Here is an 18,287-nt window from a genome sequence, read left to right as displayed (position 1 = left end):
TATCCTATTGTAATGCTTCCCCCAGACATTGCCATACGGACACGAAATGAAACACATGAATTTGTCTACATGTCTGTGATAGCATTAATGCTGCAGACGAATAATCCTTATGGAATGTAGTTGTAGGAGTTCTGAATGAAGAAGTTTGTTGTCGAAGGAAACATGTCTTTGAATAGAGTCACAGCGTATGTGAACCAGGGGTAGTAAAGGTCCAGCTGTCTTGTTGCTCCTGCGATGATGATACTTAATGCAGCTTCTGTGGCAGGATAGGCTGGTACGTCTGTGACGCCCCTGACATTAAAAAAAAAAGTGTACGTTACTAAAGAAAACAACTGAGGTGCAACTAATATTTGTTTCACAATCCTTTGTGCATACAGTAACTTTACATATTTGACAAACCTGACTTTCTCCATAGCCGAATCCGTATCAATAAGTCCCAGTGTGCATATTGAGATTGACACATTGCTCCTTTTCATGGCCAGTTCATGATGAAGGGACCCAAAGAATCCGTTTAAGGCAAATTTTGTTGAGGTGTACGGTAGCGTGAAGGGGCTTGTCATTTTAGCTGCAAACCAAAGACAAATGTCCCAGTACATCACAGAGGTTTCTCAAGCGCTCGAGTTAATAAAATAGCTATAAATGTTCAATTTAAGCATAAATTACCATATGACTTTGTAAATACAAACTAAAAAAATAATTTTAGAAAGCTTGCAAGGGTCAGAAATAATTATATTTTGTGACTTAGGCAGTGATTAAGGAAAAAATAAGTAATACTTTTATCGTACGTGTATATGTATCATATGTTGTATGTCATAACTTACTACCTTCAGGAGTGAAAACAAGTATTGAGGGATGCTTACCTAAAAGTGATGAAACAACCACCAAAGATCCTTTACTTTGCTCAAGATGGGGCAAAGCTCTCCAGGCCATCTGAACATAGCTAAAGAAATTGACCTTTAAAAACACACACACACACACACACACACACACACACACACACACACACACACACACACACACACACATCCAGAGAAACATTAGGGCATTCTGTTGATTTTTTGTGCCGAGAGACTGTCAAAATGATCCATTACCTTCATTAACCACCTGGTATGTTCCACATCTCCCTCCCACATGGCAAAGGGAGACGGGCCAATATGGTTGAGAACCAGGTAGTCCAACCCTCCCAGTTTCTCCAGAGCAAAATTGACCACTTTGTCTGGGTCAGACTCACTGGCCATATCCGCTGCTATGTAAAGAGCCCGCTGGGCTCCCAGACTCAGACACTTCTCAGCTACCTATGAACCACAAGGAGTAAAGTTTGATGAAACAGTTTATCAGAACTGCTGAAAAAATAGTTGAATGGAGGTCATTGGAGTGATTTTAGTTGTGATTTGGTGTCTTACAGACAAGCAGACTAAAACTGAGCTAAATGAATGTGATGTTAAGGGATAGCAAGGACAGGTGACAAAGTTGAGTAGGAAGATTAAAATTGGTAGAAATGAGGAAACTTAGGGAGGATAAGAGGAAATAAAATCAGTAGTAATGATAAATGAAGATATTTTAGGAGGACGAATGAGATGAGAAATGAAAAAGAGTCAGGATGAGGAGATTAATCGATGATGAGTGGAAACAAAAAGGGTTGAGAACAAGGGATAAGTGATTACAAAGTGGTTGCAATAATGGATGAGAAACCCGAAGAAAGATGATCAGGAAGGGAAAGGAAACGAAAAGGGGTGAAAATTGGGAAGACGAGGGTGAATCAGTGAGATTAGAAGGCGTAGCAATGATGGATGAAAAAGCTAAGAAGCAAACGCAGGACGCGGTGTAAGATGTAGAAGGATACAGATGTAGAAGATGAGGGAGAATACTTAAAATTAGAAGTAGTAGTTATGAGGGACGAGGAAGGTGTTGGCTAATGTTTGCGATGGGAAGGGGTACAGAAGTCGGAATAAAGAGGAGTGGGAATGAAAAAGCTGAATGAGGACATTTGGGTTGAGATAGGATGTGATTGAAGGAATAACAATGATAAATGTAAAGGTTGAAAGGGAGTAGGGATGTAAAGATACGGGCTACAACAGAGTGAGAACGAGTAGGAGGAGAAGGGGTGGGAATGATCTCAACGAATAAGGCGCAAAGAGAGGGAGAAAAGGCTTAAGAGCAAGAGCTAATCTGCGCTGAATAAGCAAGCTATGCTGGAAAGAGAGACTTGCTTACTGATTAGATTTGTAGTTTTAGAGTGTAGACGTGGCCCTGTTCTTGAATCTATGTTAGGTCGATACGGTCACGGTGTGGCAACAGTGTGATTTGGCTCTTTGCCTTTACACCCAGTCCAAATTAAGCCTGCAACCTGTACATGCCAGCTGGCACTATACACTCACCGGCCACTTTATTAGGTACACCTGTCCAACTGCTCGTTAACACTTAATTTCTAAGCAGCCACTCACATGGCGGCAACTCAGTGCATTTAGGCATGTAGACATGGTCAAGAGAATCTCCTGCAGTTCAAACCGAGCATCAGTATGGGGAATTGAGTGACTTTGAACGTGGCATGATTGTTGGTGCCAGAAGGGCTGGTCTGAGTATTTCAGAAACTGCTAATCTACTGGGATTTTCACGCACAACCATCTCTAGGGTTTACAGAGAATGGTCCGAAAAATAAAAAACATCCAGTGAGCGGCGGTTCTGTGGGGGAAATGCCTTGTTGATGCCAGAGGTCAGAGGAGAATGGCCAGAGTGGTTCGAGCTGATAGAAGGGCAACAGTGACTCAGATAACCACCCGTTACAACCAAGGTCTGCAGAAGAGCATCTCTGAATGCACAGTACGTCGAACTTTGAGGCAGATGGGCTACAGCAGCAGAAGACCACATCGGGTGCTACTCCTTTCAGCTAAGAACAGGAAACTGAGGCTACAATTTGCACAAGCTCATCGAAATTGGACAATAGAAGATTGGAAAAACGTTGCCTGGTCTGATGAGTCTCGATTTCTGCTGCGACAGTCGGATGGTAGGGTCAGAATTTGGCGTCTACAACATGAAAGCATGGATCCATCCTGCCTTGTATCAACGGTTCAGGCTGGTGGTGGTGGTGTCATGGTGTGGGGAATATTTTCTTGGCACTCTTTGGGCCCCTTGGTACCAATTGAGCATCGTTGCAACGCCACAGCCTACCTGAGTATTGTTGCTGACCATGTCCATCCCTTTATGACCACAATGTACCCAACTTCTGATGGCTGCTTCCAGCAGGATAATGCGCCATGTCATAAAGCTGGAATCATCTCAGACTGGTTTCTTGAACATGACAATGAGTTTGCTGTACTCAAATGGCCTCCACAGTCACCAGGTCTCAATCCAATAGAGCATCTTTGGGATGTGGTGGAACGGGAGATTCGCATCATGGATGTGCAGCCGACAAATCTGCGGCAACTGTGTGATGCCATCATGTCAATATGGACCAAACTCCCTGAGGAATGCTTCCAGCACCTTGTTGAATCTATGCCACGAAGAATTGAGGCAGTTCTGAAGGCAAAAGGGGGTCCAACCAGTTACTAGCATGGGGTACCTAATAAAGTGGCCGGTGAGTGTATATTACAACCTGTTTGACACAACCGACACAGTTCCAAAAGACTGAATGAAAAAAAGTTGAGTAAAACTGACCTGCTGTAAAACCTTCTCCCTCCTTGCCGTGATAACAATCTGGGCTCCAAAGCGGGCATAATGATATGCCATTTGTTCACCAATGCCTGTACTGGCTCCTGTGACCAGCACCCTGGCACCTTTTAGAGATTCTAAGACAAAGTCAGCACATTTAATACAGCATATAATACAAATTAGAAATATGCAAACAAATGGTCATAATTTCTATTTGTTGTAAACATATAGGTCCCAACACAGATTTCCTGCAACAATGTACAGCTCACAGGGAAGGTAGTTCACTTGAGTGCATATTTCTGCCATTCATGTAAAGTTATCTGACTCTGCAACAGTATTTCGCTTGGAATACTCCGCTTATCTTTTATGGCACTCGCCATAAACGTGAACCCAATCAAAGTTCCCTCACAGGTTGTTTCACGCCGAAGGAAATCGGTGCTGCTCAAAGGACTCAGTGTACAAAAACCTCTGTCTTGACCTCGGGATTATCCGTTGCTTAAAACATTACAAACTACACCCAAAGATATGGACACTGTGCTGTTAACTGCTGATAAATCAAGTGAATCTTTGTGTGTAATCTAGAGCACAGTTTGTCCTTGTGGGCTGGATGAATGCTGTATTATCTCTCTTGTAAAGCTGTTTAGTCACTTGTGGAAAACGGATTTTCTGCAGTCATTTGCTCAGTTTGGGATTCCACTCCAGGATATCCCAAAGCAATCATGAAAAGCTAATAATAATCATTATTTTTACTCTGATTATTTTTGTTCGGGGACAAAATGGAAGGCATTTTCAGTATCTGAACATCAAAACAGTTGAATGATTGGGTTTGCGCAGTTCATATGCAAGTAGTTAAATGGAACAAATGTTGCTTTTTTTAAAACACTCATTATGTGACTGATGCTCAACATCATACAGAAGGTATCCCAACAATGACAAAGGTTTTGTGATCGAAAACCGGGTACTTGCATCCTCATCTGAGTGCAAGCGCCCTGCTCTAACCACTCGGCCACGAACCCCCCATTATCTTAAGTAACAAAAACACAGTTTAAAGATATCCCTGTAATTTGAAACAAATGTGATCTAATTCTTTTAACTCAATAAAAAAAACGCATATTTGAATTTTTATAGCAAAAATAAAGAATAAACACCTTTAGTGGTAGGTTTTAATGTGCTTCTTGTGTAGAATGTTGCTCACTTTTGCCATTCTGCCCATTATAGAATAACACAAGTAATAGTAGCCAGATTATTAGTTAGGGTATCTGCATAGGTAACCGGCCTGGAGAAGACTGCTTTACAGACACGGCAATCATTGCATGCCAAATCTACACTTTGACTTTGTAATTTGTAATTTGTAATTTCTACACTTTAAACTTTTTGACCAGATATATTACTAAAGAGCCAGAAATGTCCTTCTTGTAAGCTGGGGAAAGTAGTAGCTTTGTTTCAGCAAGCTGACTGGCAGTGCATGGAAACAAGTGGAGAAATGGTGGCGCTGAAGGGCAGAACACCCCAGAGCTTAGGCATTTCATTTATGGACTATAAATTAAAGAAACCACAAGATAGGATTTGTTGTGCAGTTCCAAAAACCTTGAAAAACCATGGTGCTGCAAACTGGACCATAAATGACTAATCTTTAAAGATTCAAACAGGATGTGTCGGATGCTTTACATCGGGGGTCTCAGACTCTAGTCTTCAAGGGCTAGTATCCAGCAGCTCTGCTTGACCTACTAATTATGAAAAAGGATGTTTTGCTAGAATATAATTTTCTGCATGACACTGTGCCCTTATAATGATACATGCTGTTATTGCTTCCACTGAAACCCTTTCTTTGTTGCTCAGCAGAGCAAAAACATCATGACAGCTGACCAAAGGCTTTATTTTTTTATTTTTTTTAAGGGCACTGTCTTATGCACTGCCCTAACTGTTCAGCGGGAACTCTCAGTTTCAACTTAACGCTTGACATTATGTAGACATGCAAAATAAAATCTGGGCAAATTTATTTGAGCACACTATTGACCTAAGTTTTGCACATATGATGCATTAAAAACTGGGTTGTAAGTACTTGAAGGTTAATTAAAATCTCAAATCCTGAAAAATATAACTACACTGACACCATGCATAAATTAGTACACAAATAGACAATGTGCCTTAAAAATGAAATCTCCAGTTTTATTGTACTAAATCCGATTAATCACCCTTCCATTCACAAAAAGAAATTACATAAAATAATTTATTTATAACTTGATCTGAATTTCAAGTGCAACTAAATATAAGCTGTGAAACATACTTATAAATCAAGATAGTAGGCGCTGCCATTGTGAATGAATGAATGAAAAATTACAGAAAATGATATTACAGTGGTATTAGACAATGAGCTTGTTATGAGTATAAATCTAAGGACATGCTTCACTGCACTTGTGTAACTTCAAACTAACTTAAAAAAAAAAAAAAAAATGTCTCAACTTAGGGTAAAAAAAAAAGTTTCATGGAGGCCCAGAGCATTGCCAAATAATAATAATAATTAAAAACTAAAATCTAGATTTAACAAAAATGTATTCTTCATAAAAAATACATGAAAAAAATACATTAATCTGGCAGCCCTATGGACATGTAATCTTCTAAAAATGGATCAATACAATATTAGTATGTAGACCTAATACTTTTTAATATTGACCTAATAACGTTTACATTTTTGTCACTCAATATCCTTTGTTACTGTTTTTTAAAGAAGGATATCCATATCTTGATCACTTGCATATAAACGCAGCATGGCACATATGAAAAATCCCTGTAGATTCTGAGACTTGCGCAATGCTTCCTTAAACACCAAAACAGCATGGTTTGCATTTTCATAGATATAGTGGGGGGGGGGGGGGAAATCTGATTTGTCATACTGCAGTTCCCAGTGTTCTATTGATATCAGTTATCAGCATATCAGTTTATTTACTTCAATATCATAAACAACAGCTAACGTGATTGGAAAACCTAATTATTAGAAGCGAGGATGTAATGCGGTCTAGGTCTAACGACTTCCATCATCAACCCTGGCAACGTCATAATACAGCTGCAGCTCAAGCTTTAATATTGCGGACATCTAGAAAAGAAGCCATAAAGTTTAACATACCTGGGTCAAAACTGGGTCCAGTCCACTTCATAGCAAAATATGCAACTAAAACACTCGCAATCAAAATTTTAACAAATGTGCCCATTTTGTCAACTTGGTGCAAGCTCAAGGCAAGTCCTTTCACCAGAGTTTATATAAACATGGCGAGACTTTCACAATATCAGTTATAGGAGGTGCAAGTTATGTAATAGTCTCCCCACACACCCCTCCGCCTTTCTCTTTCTCTCTCCATCTCGCATTAGAGTAGTTTTTTTTTCCTTTTATTCAAACCACACCCTTTCTCGTCTGGCCAAAATATTAAAAACATTTGTAACGTAATATTATTATTATTTTTTAAATGGATAATGTTGAAGTCGTGAATTTTCAAATTTGAACCAGCTAAACGAATAGTAATAAAAAAAACTGACGAATCTGCCGCTCTGAAATAGCGCTGCAACTTTATTGACAAAGCACCTAAAGACAGAGAGCAGGCAGCGCTTGCCCTTCACTGCTCCTGACTAGCTAGTGTTCTCCCGGCATTGTTTACGGAAACAGCTCGTAAAGGGAAACCATAAAGCTGTGGACGATGGCCGCAAGGATCTGGCCCCTAGTGAAGTTAGTATTTTTCTTATAACTCGAGGTTTTTCATTCAAAGCTCGGTGGTTTGATATGCTAAGTGCCCAATTAGCCAGCTAGCTCGCCGAAGCTAACAGTGAGAGTGTCAATGAGCGTTCCAGTGCTCCCTTTCCAACTCTTCGCCGTTTGAAATTGCTCATTATTTTACTGTTCTAGCAGTTTTATTCGGATATTTATATATTGGGACGTTTGATAAAACGAATACGGACTGCTAAGGTACTGCCATAGAGATAACCTTAACTGGTGCAATGTGTCAAGCATTATGTCTTGTGTTTTTTTTATTTTTTAAAGTTTGTTTCAATGTGGAAAGTTCCCATTTTTGCTCACAGTATGGCTGCCTTCATCCCTTCGTTCGCAGACTTGCCACCAAGGTGACCATTGCAGGGGGAGCGGTTTACGTCGCCTGTGACTCTGGTCTGCTGGGGAGCAGTGAGCAGGGCTCTGAGGCCCTGGAGAAGGCCAAAGCAGCTGTGCCACCCGCCTTACAAGACTGGATGAAGTACTTTGGTCTGGAGGTACTGATGCTTAAATTGCTTATTTGGCCAATGACTCTTAGTAGAGACTTGACACTGCTGGTTGTTGGTGTCAAGGTATAAAATGAAGGTTTAAAAATTCCTCCTTTTCATCAAACCTTTTCTACAGCTTAAAGTCCTTATTATTTTAATAATAATTATAATAATAAGCCAGATTTGGTGCCAGAGTGACTAAAGTTGTCTCTGACTGTATGGAGTATTGAGCAATGCAGAGCTGGCTTTCCCCAATTTGTTGCTGTACATTGCTGGTCGGCTAGCTAACTGAAGAGAGGCACGTACAGTCCAAAGAAAACCCACACCCATTATCCTAATTAAGGTAACACTTTGTCGAAGCTACATTTGGCAAGCTTAGAGTGGCATGTTAAGCACCCGACTGCATGCTTTATCTCAGTAGATTATCCTGCTAAAATCAGCTTCTTATACTCCCAGTGTTGCTCTGAAGAGCTTAATGGCAACGAGGGACACTGTTCTGTACATGAAAACTGCTGCTACTACTGCAGCTGTTTATTTTCTGAATTTGTTCTATCAAAACCAAGACAATCAGATCTACTGGTTTGTTTATATATATATATATATATATATATATATATATATATATATATATATATAAACAAGTAGTATTGAGTAATATTGTTATAAGTTCAAGTATTCAAGCAGGAGACGAGATATATGTTGGTTAAAAAAAATGCCATGAAACTAGTAATTTGATTCTATACTTCAGAATTTCATACTGTCCAAGTACGGGTGGTATATTAGTAATGTTAATGCAAAGATTTTTAGCAACTTGATCCATGTTGAATAGAGAGAGAGAGAGAGTTTTTTAAACAAATTTCATAGACTGAGAGAGAGAGGAACAAAGTATGACGACAGCCGTTTTCCTTTTTAATCAGATGGCTATTTTAGGCCTTCGTGAGAAGGATTTACCAATCATCTGCTTTTAGCTGAAGACGTATAAAAAGTAAAGGATTCAACTCTATTTCAGTGGCAAGTAGGTAGTGAATGTCAGCCACAGCAGCAGATCGTTTTAAAGGATGTACTGAACTTATTTCTAAATTTTAAAAGGTACAGAGCAAAATTTCAGAGTGTTGTAGAAAGAACAAAAACATAAGAAAATAAACCTCTTAGTAAATTTAGTAGCAGTTCTAAGTAAATCCGCTTTTGGGCAAGGTTGTCTTTTTTGAGTAGAACAGACTAATATTATCTAGATTATTTGTCAAGCTATCTGCTCAGGTCAGGTAGCTGCATTAAAGTCTTTTCTGCCTCCATAGGGCCAAAAAAAACAGCCAGGTTCCTTGCTGAAAGTTGCCTATATGTGTTTAACACAGTTGAGATCTCAGGGCAGTGCATTTATTTTTTTGTCTTGGTAACCCTAATGTTATCTTCTGAAAGATTTCTGGCAGATTTCATAATTGGGATAAATTGATTGATACACTAAAACCCACTATTTAGTGGAGCATGAAATCTGGGATCTAACATCTTTCCCCCTCTCCTCTGTCCTTAGGCTCAGCTACCAACCATGCCTAAGATTGAGTTCTCCCCGGTTAATTCATGGAACGCTGGTAAGAACTGAGCAGGATGCCACAAAGGTCACGAGTTTGAGCTTATGAGAGTGCTTGTATTATTGATGGAGTTTATTATATAGCGTTGAGTGATGTCAGTGTGATTGGTTAAAACCTTGTACCCGTTTCCCGTCTATTACAGGAGTGCGGTGGACAATTTCTAGCCTTTCAGAGGCCCCGACGAGAGCATCTGAATATACAAATCAGGGACTGCAGTACGTGAAAGACCTCATCAAGTGAACAGAACCTCCCTGCTTCACTTCACCTTGTTAATGTTTGACTTTTGCACTTGAGAACCGACAGTACTCCTCCAGAAGTAATGCCCCCACCCACCCCCACTCCCCTCCAGAAAAGAAGACATGAAAGGAAAGCGCTGACTGAAGAAGTGCTGAATTTAATTTAAAGTGGCATTTTGTGGAAGTTGTAAATAAAGCAGGGAAGTAAAAAAAAATGTTTTTAAATTGAAAATTGCACGTTAAACCGCCACTGATGCTCAGTACAGTTGTGTACCCCCTTCAATCAACCTGTTCCAAATAATGTATCAAAGAGAGTATATGATGTATATATCCAGTTTCACTATATTCTGGCAATAACACCAAATCTAAAACAATCTGCAGCTTCAGTTTCATTTGTTGAGTCCAGTCTTATTTGCAGCAGTCAGATTCCAGCGCTGTGGGGGGTAAAAGAAGAACACAACAGATGTGCAAAACTCTTTATTACAACAGAACGATGACATGAACCGTCGTTTGGATTCTGCTACAACTTCAGAACCAGAGGAGAAAACTTAAAGCAGTTATTTATGACTTGAGGTTGCACAACAAACACTACAGCACAGCCAACAGTGATGCATAGTGTGTGTTTTTTTTTTTTTTTAGTCAAATGCAACAACAGAATTGAACCTAGCAATACATGGTCATTCCCAGCCTATATGGAGACGTTTCAAAAACTCGCAGGCACTGTTCAGGGGATGCAACCAGAGTTTTGACCCAAACGCAAAGTTATCGAAAGGATACATAAAGCTCAGTTTCAAGAATTAAAAGTGGATGAAAACCTGCTCTGCAAGCATGTCTTTGAAGACTATAAGCCCCTTTTAAAAAAAAAACTAAAATCAGAGATAGATACTTATACATTGTTTTAGCCGATTACCTCAAAGAAAAAAATATAGGGAATTATACACAAATATTACAGATTAAATACTGTCATCTGAACGTATTGCAGCGTTATAGATTTTTTTCTTTCCTTCATGCGTACTGTTTCTTCAGAACATTTAGCGGAAAGTATAATACCATACTACAACCTAACCACGTAAACTTTATATGGTAAAGTGCTGCACACAACATCAACGGTGAGCTCACAACAGCAACGATAAAGCAGGTTACATTTGAAGAATACGTTTTTTACGACCAAAGAGCTAAATGTCAGGATTGCAAACTGATCCAGAGCTTTCCTCAAGCCGTTTGTCCTTTAAGCTTAACAAAATAGCATTTAGCAGTTCAGAGAGATGGTAAGTATAGTATTGCCAAATTGTGACCTGTATGAAGGCACTTTATCACTGTGCGTTTTAAATTAGACTATTTTAGCATCTCCCTTGCAACATCAAAAGTGCTTTATTAGGATTTAAAGCATATTTAAAACCTTCCTGCACAACATCAACGAAAAAAAAAAGCCTGGCTGTACTCACATAATGTAGTCTGCAGCCAGTGAATACAGCACAACTAGAAACGTTGCGATGCTAGATAAGAGTGCAATGGAGCAAGGGAATATTGGCATTTAGCAGTATATGGGACAAATAAAGGTGCCTCTGCAAGGCTGTTTCCCACTGATGTCTTCTGGTACGAACAGCAAATTAAAGCTTTGACTACAGACACTTTTTGTGTAACAAGTTTAAAAGAACGACCTGAAAAAAGTGCAACTATAAGACATCTTGCTCAGCTTTCAAAGTCAGAACCACTTGACAGAGTGATCGATGGCACCGACGTAAAGATACCTGCACAGGCGACGACAGCCCAATCCTGTACTGTCCATGGGTAAATTTATACAATAAGACAGTCACCCCTTTGAAAAAAAAAAAAAAATCGAAACAAAAAAACAACCATAGCAGCGCTACTGTTCTGCTACGCATAGAAATGAATATTGCACAGGCTTGTTAACAAATAAAGCAGGTCAGCTCTCCTCCACGCTTCATGGCTTTGAATAACTTAATGAGCAGAACAAAAGCAGATGGAAAAAAAAAAAAAAAAGAGGGGGCTTAAGACAAAAATAAAAGCGTCCACTATGTCTAGGGGGTTTTGACCAGGTCATAGACATGAATATGAAAGTCATCGTCATATTTGATATAGTACACTGAGGGCTTGGCTGGGACCTGGTAGATGACCAGGCCTGTTCTCTTCACTCCCTTGTCGGTAACGTACTCCACTTGTTTCCCCACCAGACTTTCCGTCTCTTCTCCCGGCTTTCTGTCCGCGGGCAACAGGTGCTTGTTCTCTGGAGGAGCAGAGTGAAATATTACAACGCGTGCAGTAAATGTACAGATAAGACCACAAACTTCACCTTTATAGTATTGTGACAACGTTACAAAGGTTTTCGACATACTGTTCAAAGGTGGCATTTTGTCATATCAACCCGGTCGGGTCAAAAGGCACGAGTGTCAAATGTTTTACCTCCTCCATTAATACTAAGGATTTCAAGTACCAACACACTGAGACAATTTAAGTTATCTGCATCAAACTAACAGTAAAATAACTTAGTTTTCAGTTATCCCACGGGACTTGAACTTTTTTGGTTCATAGGTTTTTATGTGGTTTAACTGTATGTTTTGATCAGGGATTCAGTTTGGTCGCATCTGATTTTTACTCAGAAGTCGTAATTTTTGGAAACTGAAACAGAAAGGTCCCCTGGACTCAGATATCCAGGAAGATGGTTTCTCATCCACCTCAAAATCCAGTTTAGCAGCCATGTGTTTAAACCTTAGGTACAGCTGCAACGGCGAGGGTCTCCAACCCAATACTATATTTAGAGGTAGCCCTCCGTTTTAACTAGATTTTTACAAAGCACATCATTAAACAATGATTGTGTCTGTGGCACAATAAAAACAAGTCCGTTCCTAGGAGAGCAAATAATAGTAATCCTGGTCATTTCTGTTTCTTAAATAAGTTTGTTTTTGTTTGTAAATCTACTGAATAAAATATGCGTATAACCACGATAATGAAAATTCCAGTCTACGTGTAAAAAGGACTTGGAAAAATGTGGGGCTAATAATGTTATCCTCCCACCTGTCCCAGAGTTGTTTCATTTTTTTTAATCAACATGCCAAAGACCCTAGAAAAATGTAAGGACTTAGGGGTTAATTCTAATACCCATGATCTTTGCAGGCTTTAATGTTATTATTGGAATTTCATGTTTTCTGTAGAATAAGCATCTGGATCCTGACTTTTCTACAGGTTAGAGTTACATATGAAATTCATGTGGTAGTCGATTGCTCCCAGGAAGAAGTGCAAAAATGTAACTGGGTGTAGGGCATCACAAGCAGGACATGATGGAATATCCAGTGGAAACACAGTTTGGAAAGGGAATAGAGCAAAAAGTCCAAGTTTTGGAATCTCCATCTATTTTTGTATTTAGATTGACACTCTTAATACAAAAATCTTTGGACCTGGACGGATGGACAGAATCCAAAAGAGAAGGGACACGCGGGTTGAATGTGAAGCAGGAGCGCGCACACAAGCTTAACCCACAGTGAATACCCTGAATGATTTCCTGCTGTATTCAGACAGTCTCATGCTATCATTTTTAAAAAAAATGTTTATCTGTATAACATGGTGGAAAGCTGGGTAAGCTCTCAGACATCCAAAGTAATATTTCTGTTATCACATGCAACCCTGTCAGGACCTTAGGGATGTAGTAAATGGGTGTAATCAGCTTTAGCGCAATAAAAAGATGAAATATCTTTCTGCATTTGATAGGGACAAACTGATAAGGTTAGCACTACATAAAAATGACCAATTCATCATTAAAGCATACAAACTCAAACTGCAAACTCATATGCTGGAAATCAACCAGGTACTCCATCAGTCTTGTTGGTTTCATCCCTTTAAACCACAAAATCTAAGAGACGTCTTCTTCTTTACTCTGCTAATGAACACTGAGACAAACTAAAGTATCTGTGACATTTGCTGAACTTGTTCCTTCTTCCCATTTCTAAAACCCTCAAGGAAAACACTTAATAAAGCTTTATCCGAGCATAAACCGGCATATTCTAGTCGCAAATTAGCAGTACCTGCTTCAGGCAGAATCCTGAGGTCTCCGTCTGCGTAGTCATCCCACAGCTGGTACATATAGAGAACTGGGTCCTTTTCATAAGTTATATAATACCAGTTTGTCATGACTGGAGCTCGGGAGAGGACCATGCCTCTCCACTCATTCTTCTCTCCATCTTCCTTTTCAAACAAATGCTCCACTGCTTTGCCGACGAGTTCCTCCGCCCCTGCTGGGATCTTCACTTTGTTGTTCACTGCAGAGGCACAAGCAGACGGGTTGCAGGAAATCAATGAAAATGCCCGAGTGGACCTCGCAAACACCAGTGGGCGTGGACGCCGACTCACCGATGTTCTCGGACAGGACTTGCAGGTTGGACACTCTCTCGTCCCTGAACAGCTCGATGCCATAGACGCAGTCGAAGCCGTCGTACTTCACCATGAAGAGGGAGGGATTCACGCTGAGCCTGTCCAGCACCGTTCCCTTCCACTTGCTTTGGTTCCCCTTCTCCCGCCAGTTATGCTGGATGCGCAGGCCCAGGATGGAGTTGGGGTCCGGGGTTACCGCGTCACTCAGCTCCCCACTGCTCCGCTTTCTGATAAACAACACGGACAGGGACAGGCAGTTTTTGACGTGCTGATCACGGTTCACAGAGGAACACGCAAGAAAAACGGGACGATCATGATCTCTAGCCGATTTATTGGTGCAGTCTAGTAGCGCTAATGGTGGGGTGCTTCTCACTGCTGTTTTACTGCGTGTAAAAATAAGAAGCATACCTCAGGTCACCTCTTAAGATTTATGAATCTGAATCTGTGTGTTACGATACACTCTCTACAGCAGGACACAACTCTTGTCAATTCCAACATCTTATCAGGCATACCATAAAAAAATCGTAAAGAGAGTAAGCAGGAAATTGCAGAATTGCTGCAAAACCATGGACAATGCAGACGCCCGTAACCGTGGCTCTACGCTCTTTCAAGACGATTGAAGGCTGCTTGTCAAGACTCGATGGGTTTCCTAAGATTGGTCAAAAAGTGTCCTATCTGTATGATTTGACTGAAGTTCCCTTTGTGCTATATGATGATGATGATGAACTTTATCATCCCAAAGGAAATTTGTCTTGGGTACAGACTCTGGCTGCTACATAGTCCAAACTATGTGTCACACTACATTCACACATAAAAACACAACTATAGAAATTCCATTATAGGAAAAAAATAATAAATAAATAAAGAAGCATCTTACATTACATTCACAATAAAAAAATGTATAAAGAGCCTTCTATAAAGAATCTGTTATAAGATAAAGGAAAACATAAAAGAAACATGTCAGTTTGGTTTAAAATTTTGGATACCATTGCCTATACCACTATTTACTGTTTGATAATGTTTATTGCTTCAAAGGAAAGCAGAAAAAATTAGTTCGTATAGCGGTTCAGTCTACAGGCAGGGACTCTAAGACGTCGACCTGAAGGAAGGAACCGATACTCTGAATAAAGAATATGAGTGGGGTCTGAGACAATTTTCTTGGCCTGTCTGGTTATTGTTTCATTGAAGATGGTCTGAAGTGAGGGGTGCTGCTTGACTCCCATCAAGTTCATAGCTCTTTGAGTAAGACAAGTAAGTTTGGCCTTCATTTGGACAGACAGGTTACCAAACCAGGCAGAAATGCCGTACCTAATGACGGTCTTAATGGAGCCCAAAGGTTAATGCCGTTGTCTCCACTGGAAATAACTGTACACCCCTGAATTGGGACAGACATTTTGAAAGATTTGTGAATTGGGCCAGCCTTCGTTGCACTGTGACGTAATCGGTCAACAAATACGTCTTGCAGCCCCTCAATTGAGACAAACCCACAGAAAACATAAACATAACATAAAAAGTAATCAACCCATCTGTTCTCTTAATAAAATCAGACTTTTGATGAGCCAGCTTTTTTATTCCATTTTGGGTTTTTTATTTTTATTTAGTTTTTGTGTAGGCCTCCTTTATGTTAATGTTTCAATGCAGAGGGACACCAGACAAATGAGTGTCTATGTATTGCTGTAACCTTTCGGTTCCATGTGACTTCATGCTGGTCTCTAATTGGGTACTTAAAAATTCCCCTCTGGGCTATGCTCACTGCGCCCATAGCAAATCAGCCCTTTCTGTCGTTCTTCATCCAATCAGATTAATTTATCATACCTGTCGATCAAAGTCACACCCTGGCAGACTAGATGCACTTGTGAAAAAAAAAAAAAAAATCACAAGGCTTTCATTGGAGGGAAAAAAAACTGATAAAAAGGTACTTAAATGGGACTGGTCAGACTTAAAAAAAAAACAAAAAAAAACCAGCGGCAAGTGATTGATTGAGTATGGATTTATGTTCAAGTGGAGTTTTATTGCTGTCTGACCCCTAATCCACCCACCCATAACTTCAGAACACAACTTCACACACAGTGTTCTTATATTGCTTTATAGATTGATTTTGAACTTTCTTCCTCTATTAGGTTCTTCATAAATAAGTAAAAACAGAAAACAATAAGTAAAATATTAAAATAGTCACAAATTTACAAAAAAAGAGGCCAAAACATTAATTAGAACAACACACACACACTATTTATATATATATATATATATATATATCTTATATATATATATATCATATAGAGATAGAGTTAGATGATATAGAGATAGATCTATATATATATATATATCGCAGATAATATATTAGTATCTATATATATCTATAGATATATTATATATAGGATATATAATATATATTTAATTAGATCTATGATATCATATCCTATATATATATATATATATATATATATATATATATATATATATATATATATATATATATATATATATATATATATATATATATATAATGTGGTGCCAATATCGTTTTACCCTTTTTTGTAAATGTGTTACTATTACAATTTTATAGTAGTTTATTCAATGTTTCACTTTGACGTACCTGCCCCTTTTCTTGGACATGCCTCCGGAAGTTCAAAGGTTCCTATTTAAAAAGACAAAATAAAAAGACAAAAAAAAGGGGAGTTTAGTTTTATGATACCGGTGAAGAACAAACAGTCAAACACAGGTGAAGAAAAAAAAATTCCATATTAAAAACTGTGAGGTGTCGCAGCTTGCTCTACTACGCAGACTGACACCTCCACCCGCCAATGAGCAGGTAACATGGAGCAACTTCCTGAGCATGTACTCGGGCGACATAGCTATGGAGGTCACGTCTAAAGATGAGTTACATCGTACGTCAGTATTACATGCCTGCGGGTGCGATATGTTTACATCAACAGCTCACACATCGACATATAAATGTGACGGGGGACGTCAGAAAGCATATGTAAACACACTTGTAGCAGCCCTCGCTTCCCTCCTCAACTAAACGCCGCAACCTCTGTGCGGCCGCTCGTTATCAATGCAGATGTTACTGAAGGTAAGCGGAGGCGTCCAGTCAGCCATATCTACCGGTCTCACTGACAAGCTAACCAGCAGTAGCAGCGAATGGGTGTTAATTACGGCCGGTAGTCTACGTGTGGAACACAGTTTAATTACCTTTAAGCAGATTTCATGTCAGTACTGTTCGGTTGGTATGGCGGATAAATCTTGCCACACGCCAACCCGCTCGGGGAGATCTTGCGAAACCTATGGAAAAATTGGAGCTAGCTCTGGCTGGTTGATCGCGGGGGGGAGGAGACTCTAGTTCCCAGCAAGCCTGGGGTTACCATGACGGCAGGGAAGAACGTAAGCAAGCGCGTGGGGAATTGTGGGTATTGATGTTTCTTTCAACGCAGACGCGCAGACCGATAGGACAAGAAGTTTATAAGCACACTTTTGTCAGCATTGCAGCGAAATTTCGTATTTTCCCAGACTAAAAAATAAGAATGAGTCAAAACGAAATAATAATAATGTAAGCAAAAATAATTCATGTACATTAAACAACAAAAAATAAGAATAAATCAGTTTAAGAGTTGTTAAAGAATTATGGACGAGTAAGTGAGAAAGTTAACAATGTAGAAAGTTCTGAACAGAGAGCTGTTTCACAAAAGCAGAATTTATGAATCCAGACTGGGAGGGAAAGCTAGACTTGACCCAGTGTGCAACTTTGTCAAGTCAGGTTTAAGTAATTCAGGTAAATGCACCCCCGCAGCTTTCTTCAAGAGACAATGAAGTGGATCACAGATTCAATCATGCAACAGTGGATGAGCTGCGTGCACCATACTTCTTTCCAAACGAGGAACATCTTTTGATGGAGGCTTATGAGAAATTGAAGCACATCATGCTCTATATAATAATATAATATGATTGAACTTGACTTTGTAAAGTGCCTTGAGATGACATGTTTCATGATTTGGCGCTATATAAATAAAATTGAATTGAATTTAATTGAATTATAAAGAAACACTGCCATTCTTATAAAGGAAGACACATGTTTGGGGCTACTTCTATGGCAAACATCTGTTACACCACTTTCTGTGACCTATCAGATTGCGTGACTGGATACCAATATGTATCAGTGGTATTTTAATGAAGGCAGATTAAAGAA

At 39.5% G+C, this 18,287-nt stretch overlaps 3 protein-coding genes across 3 annotated transcripts; 1 reads left to right on the top strand and 2 right to left on the bottom strand.

The window, feature by feature from the left end:
* On the bottom strand, positions 1 to 7,012 carry hsd11b1la (hydroxysteroid (11-beta) dehydrogenase 1-like a). The gene is made up of 6 exons (XM_012880913.3): positions 6,773 to 7,012; positions 3,655 to 3,785; positions 1,092 to 1,295; positions 861 to 954; positions 400 to 565; positions 1 to 291 (listed from the first exon to the last, which is right to left on the bottom strand). The coding sequence occupies exons 1-6, from the start codon at positions 6,855 to 6,857 to the stop codon at positions 108 to 110; spliced, it is 864 nt and encodes a 287-aa protein (XP_012736367.2). The 5' UTR covers positions 6,858 to 7,012; the 3' UTR covers positions 1 to 107.
* A 200-nt stretch (positions 7,013 to 7,212) lies between these two features.
* Positions 7,213 to 10,089, top strand: micos13 (mitochondrial contact site and cristae organizing system subunit 13). The gene is made up of 4 exons (XM_012880921.3): positions 7,213 to 7,366; positions 7,746 to 7,902; positions 9,422 to 9,479; positions 9,622 to 10,089. Exons 1-4 carry the CDS (start codon positions 7,338 to 7,340, stop codon positions 9,717 to 9,719), a joined length of 342 nt encoding a protein of 113 aa, XP_012736375.1. The 5' UTR covers positions 7,213 to 7,337; the 3' UTR covers positions 9,720 to 10,089.
* An 88-nt stretch (positions 10,090 to 10,177) lies between these two features.
* On the bottom strand, positions 10,178 to 17,453 carry zmp:0000000521 (spindlin-1). Its single transcript, XM_012880920.3, has 5 exons — positions 17,297 to 17,453; positions 16,698 to 16,739; positions 14,081 to 14,328; positions 13,756 to 13,989; positions 10,178 to 11,963 (listed from the first exon to the last, which is right to left on the bottom strand). Exons 2-5 carry the CDS (start codon positions 16,715 to 16,717, stop codon positions 11,758 to 11,760), a joined length of 708 nt encoding a protein of 235 aa, XP_012736374.1. The 5' UTR covers positions 16,718 to 16,739; positions 17,297 to 17,453; the 3' UTR covers positions 10,178 to 11,757.
* Between the last annotated feature and the right edge of the window lie 834 nt (positions 17,454 to 18,287).

Source organism: Fundulus heteroclitus, chromosome 9 (assembly GCF_011125445.2).
Source record: "Fundulus heteroclitus isolate FHET01 chromosome 9, MU-UCD_Fhet_4.1, whole genome shotgun sequence".
In the NCBI taxonomy this organism is placed as follows: domain Eukaryota; kingdom Metazoa; phylum Chordata; class Actinopteri; order Cyprinodontiformes; family Fundulidae; genus Fundulus; species Fundulus heteroclitus.
This window is presented reverse-complemented; position numbering and strand designations above follow the sequence as displayed.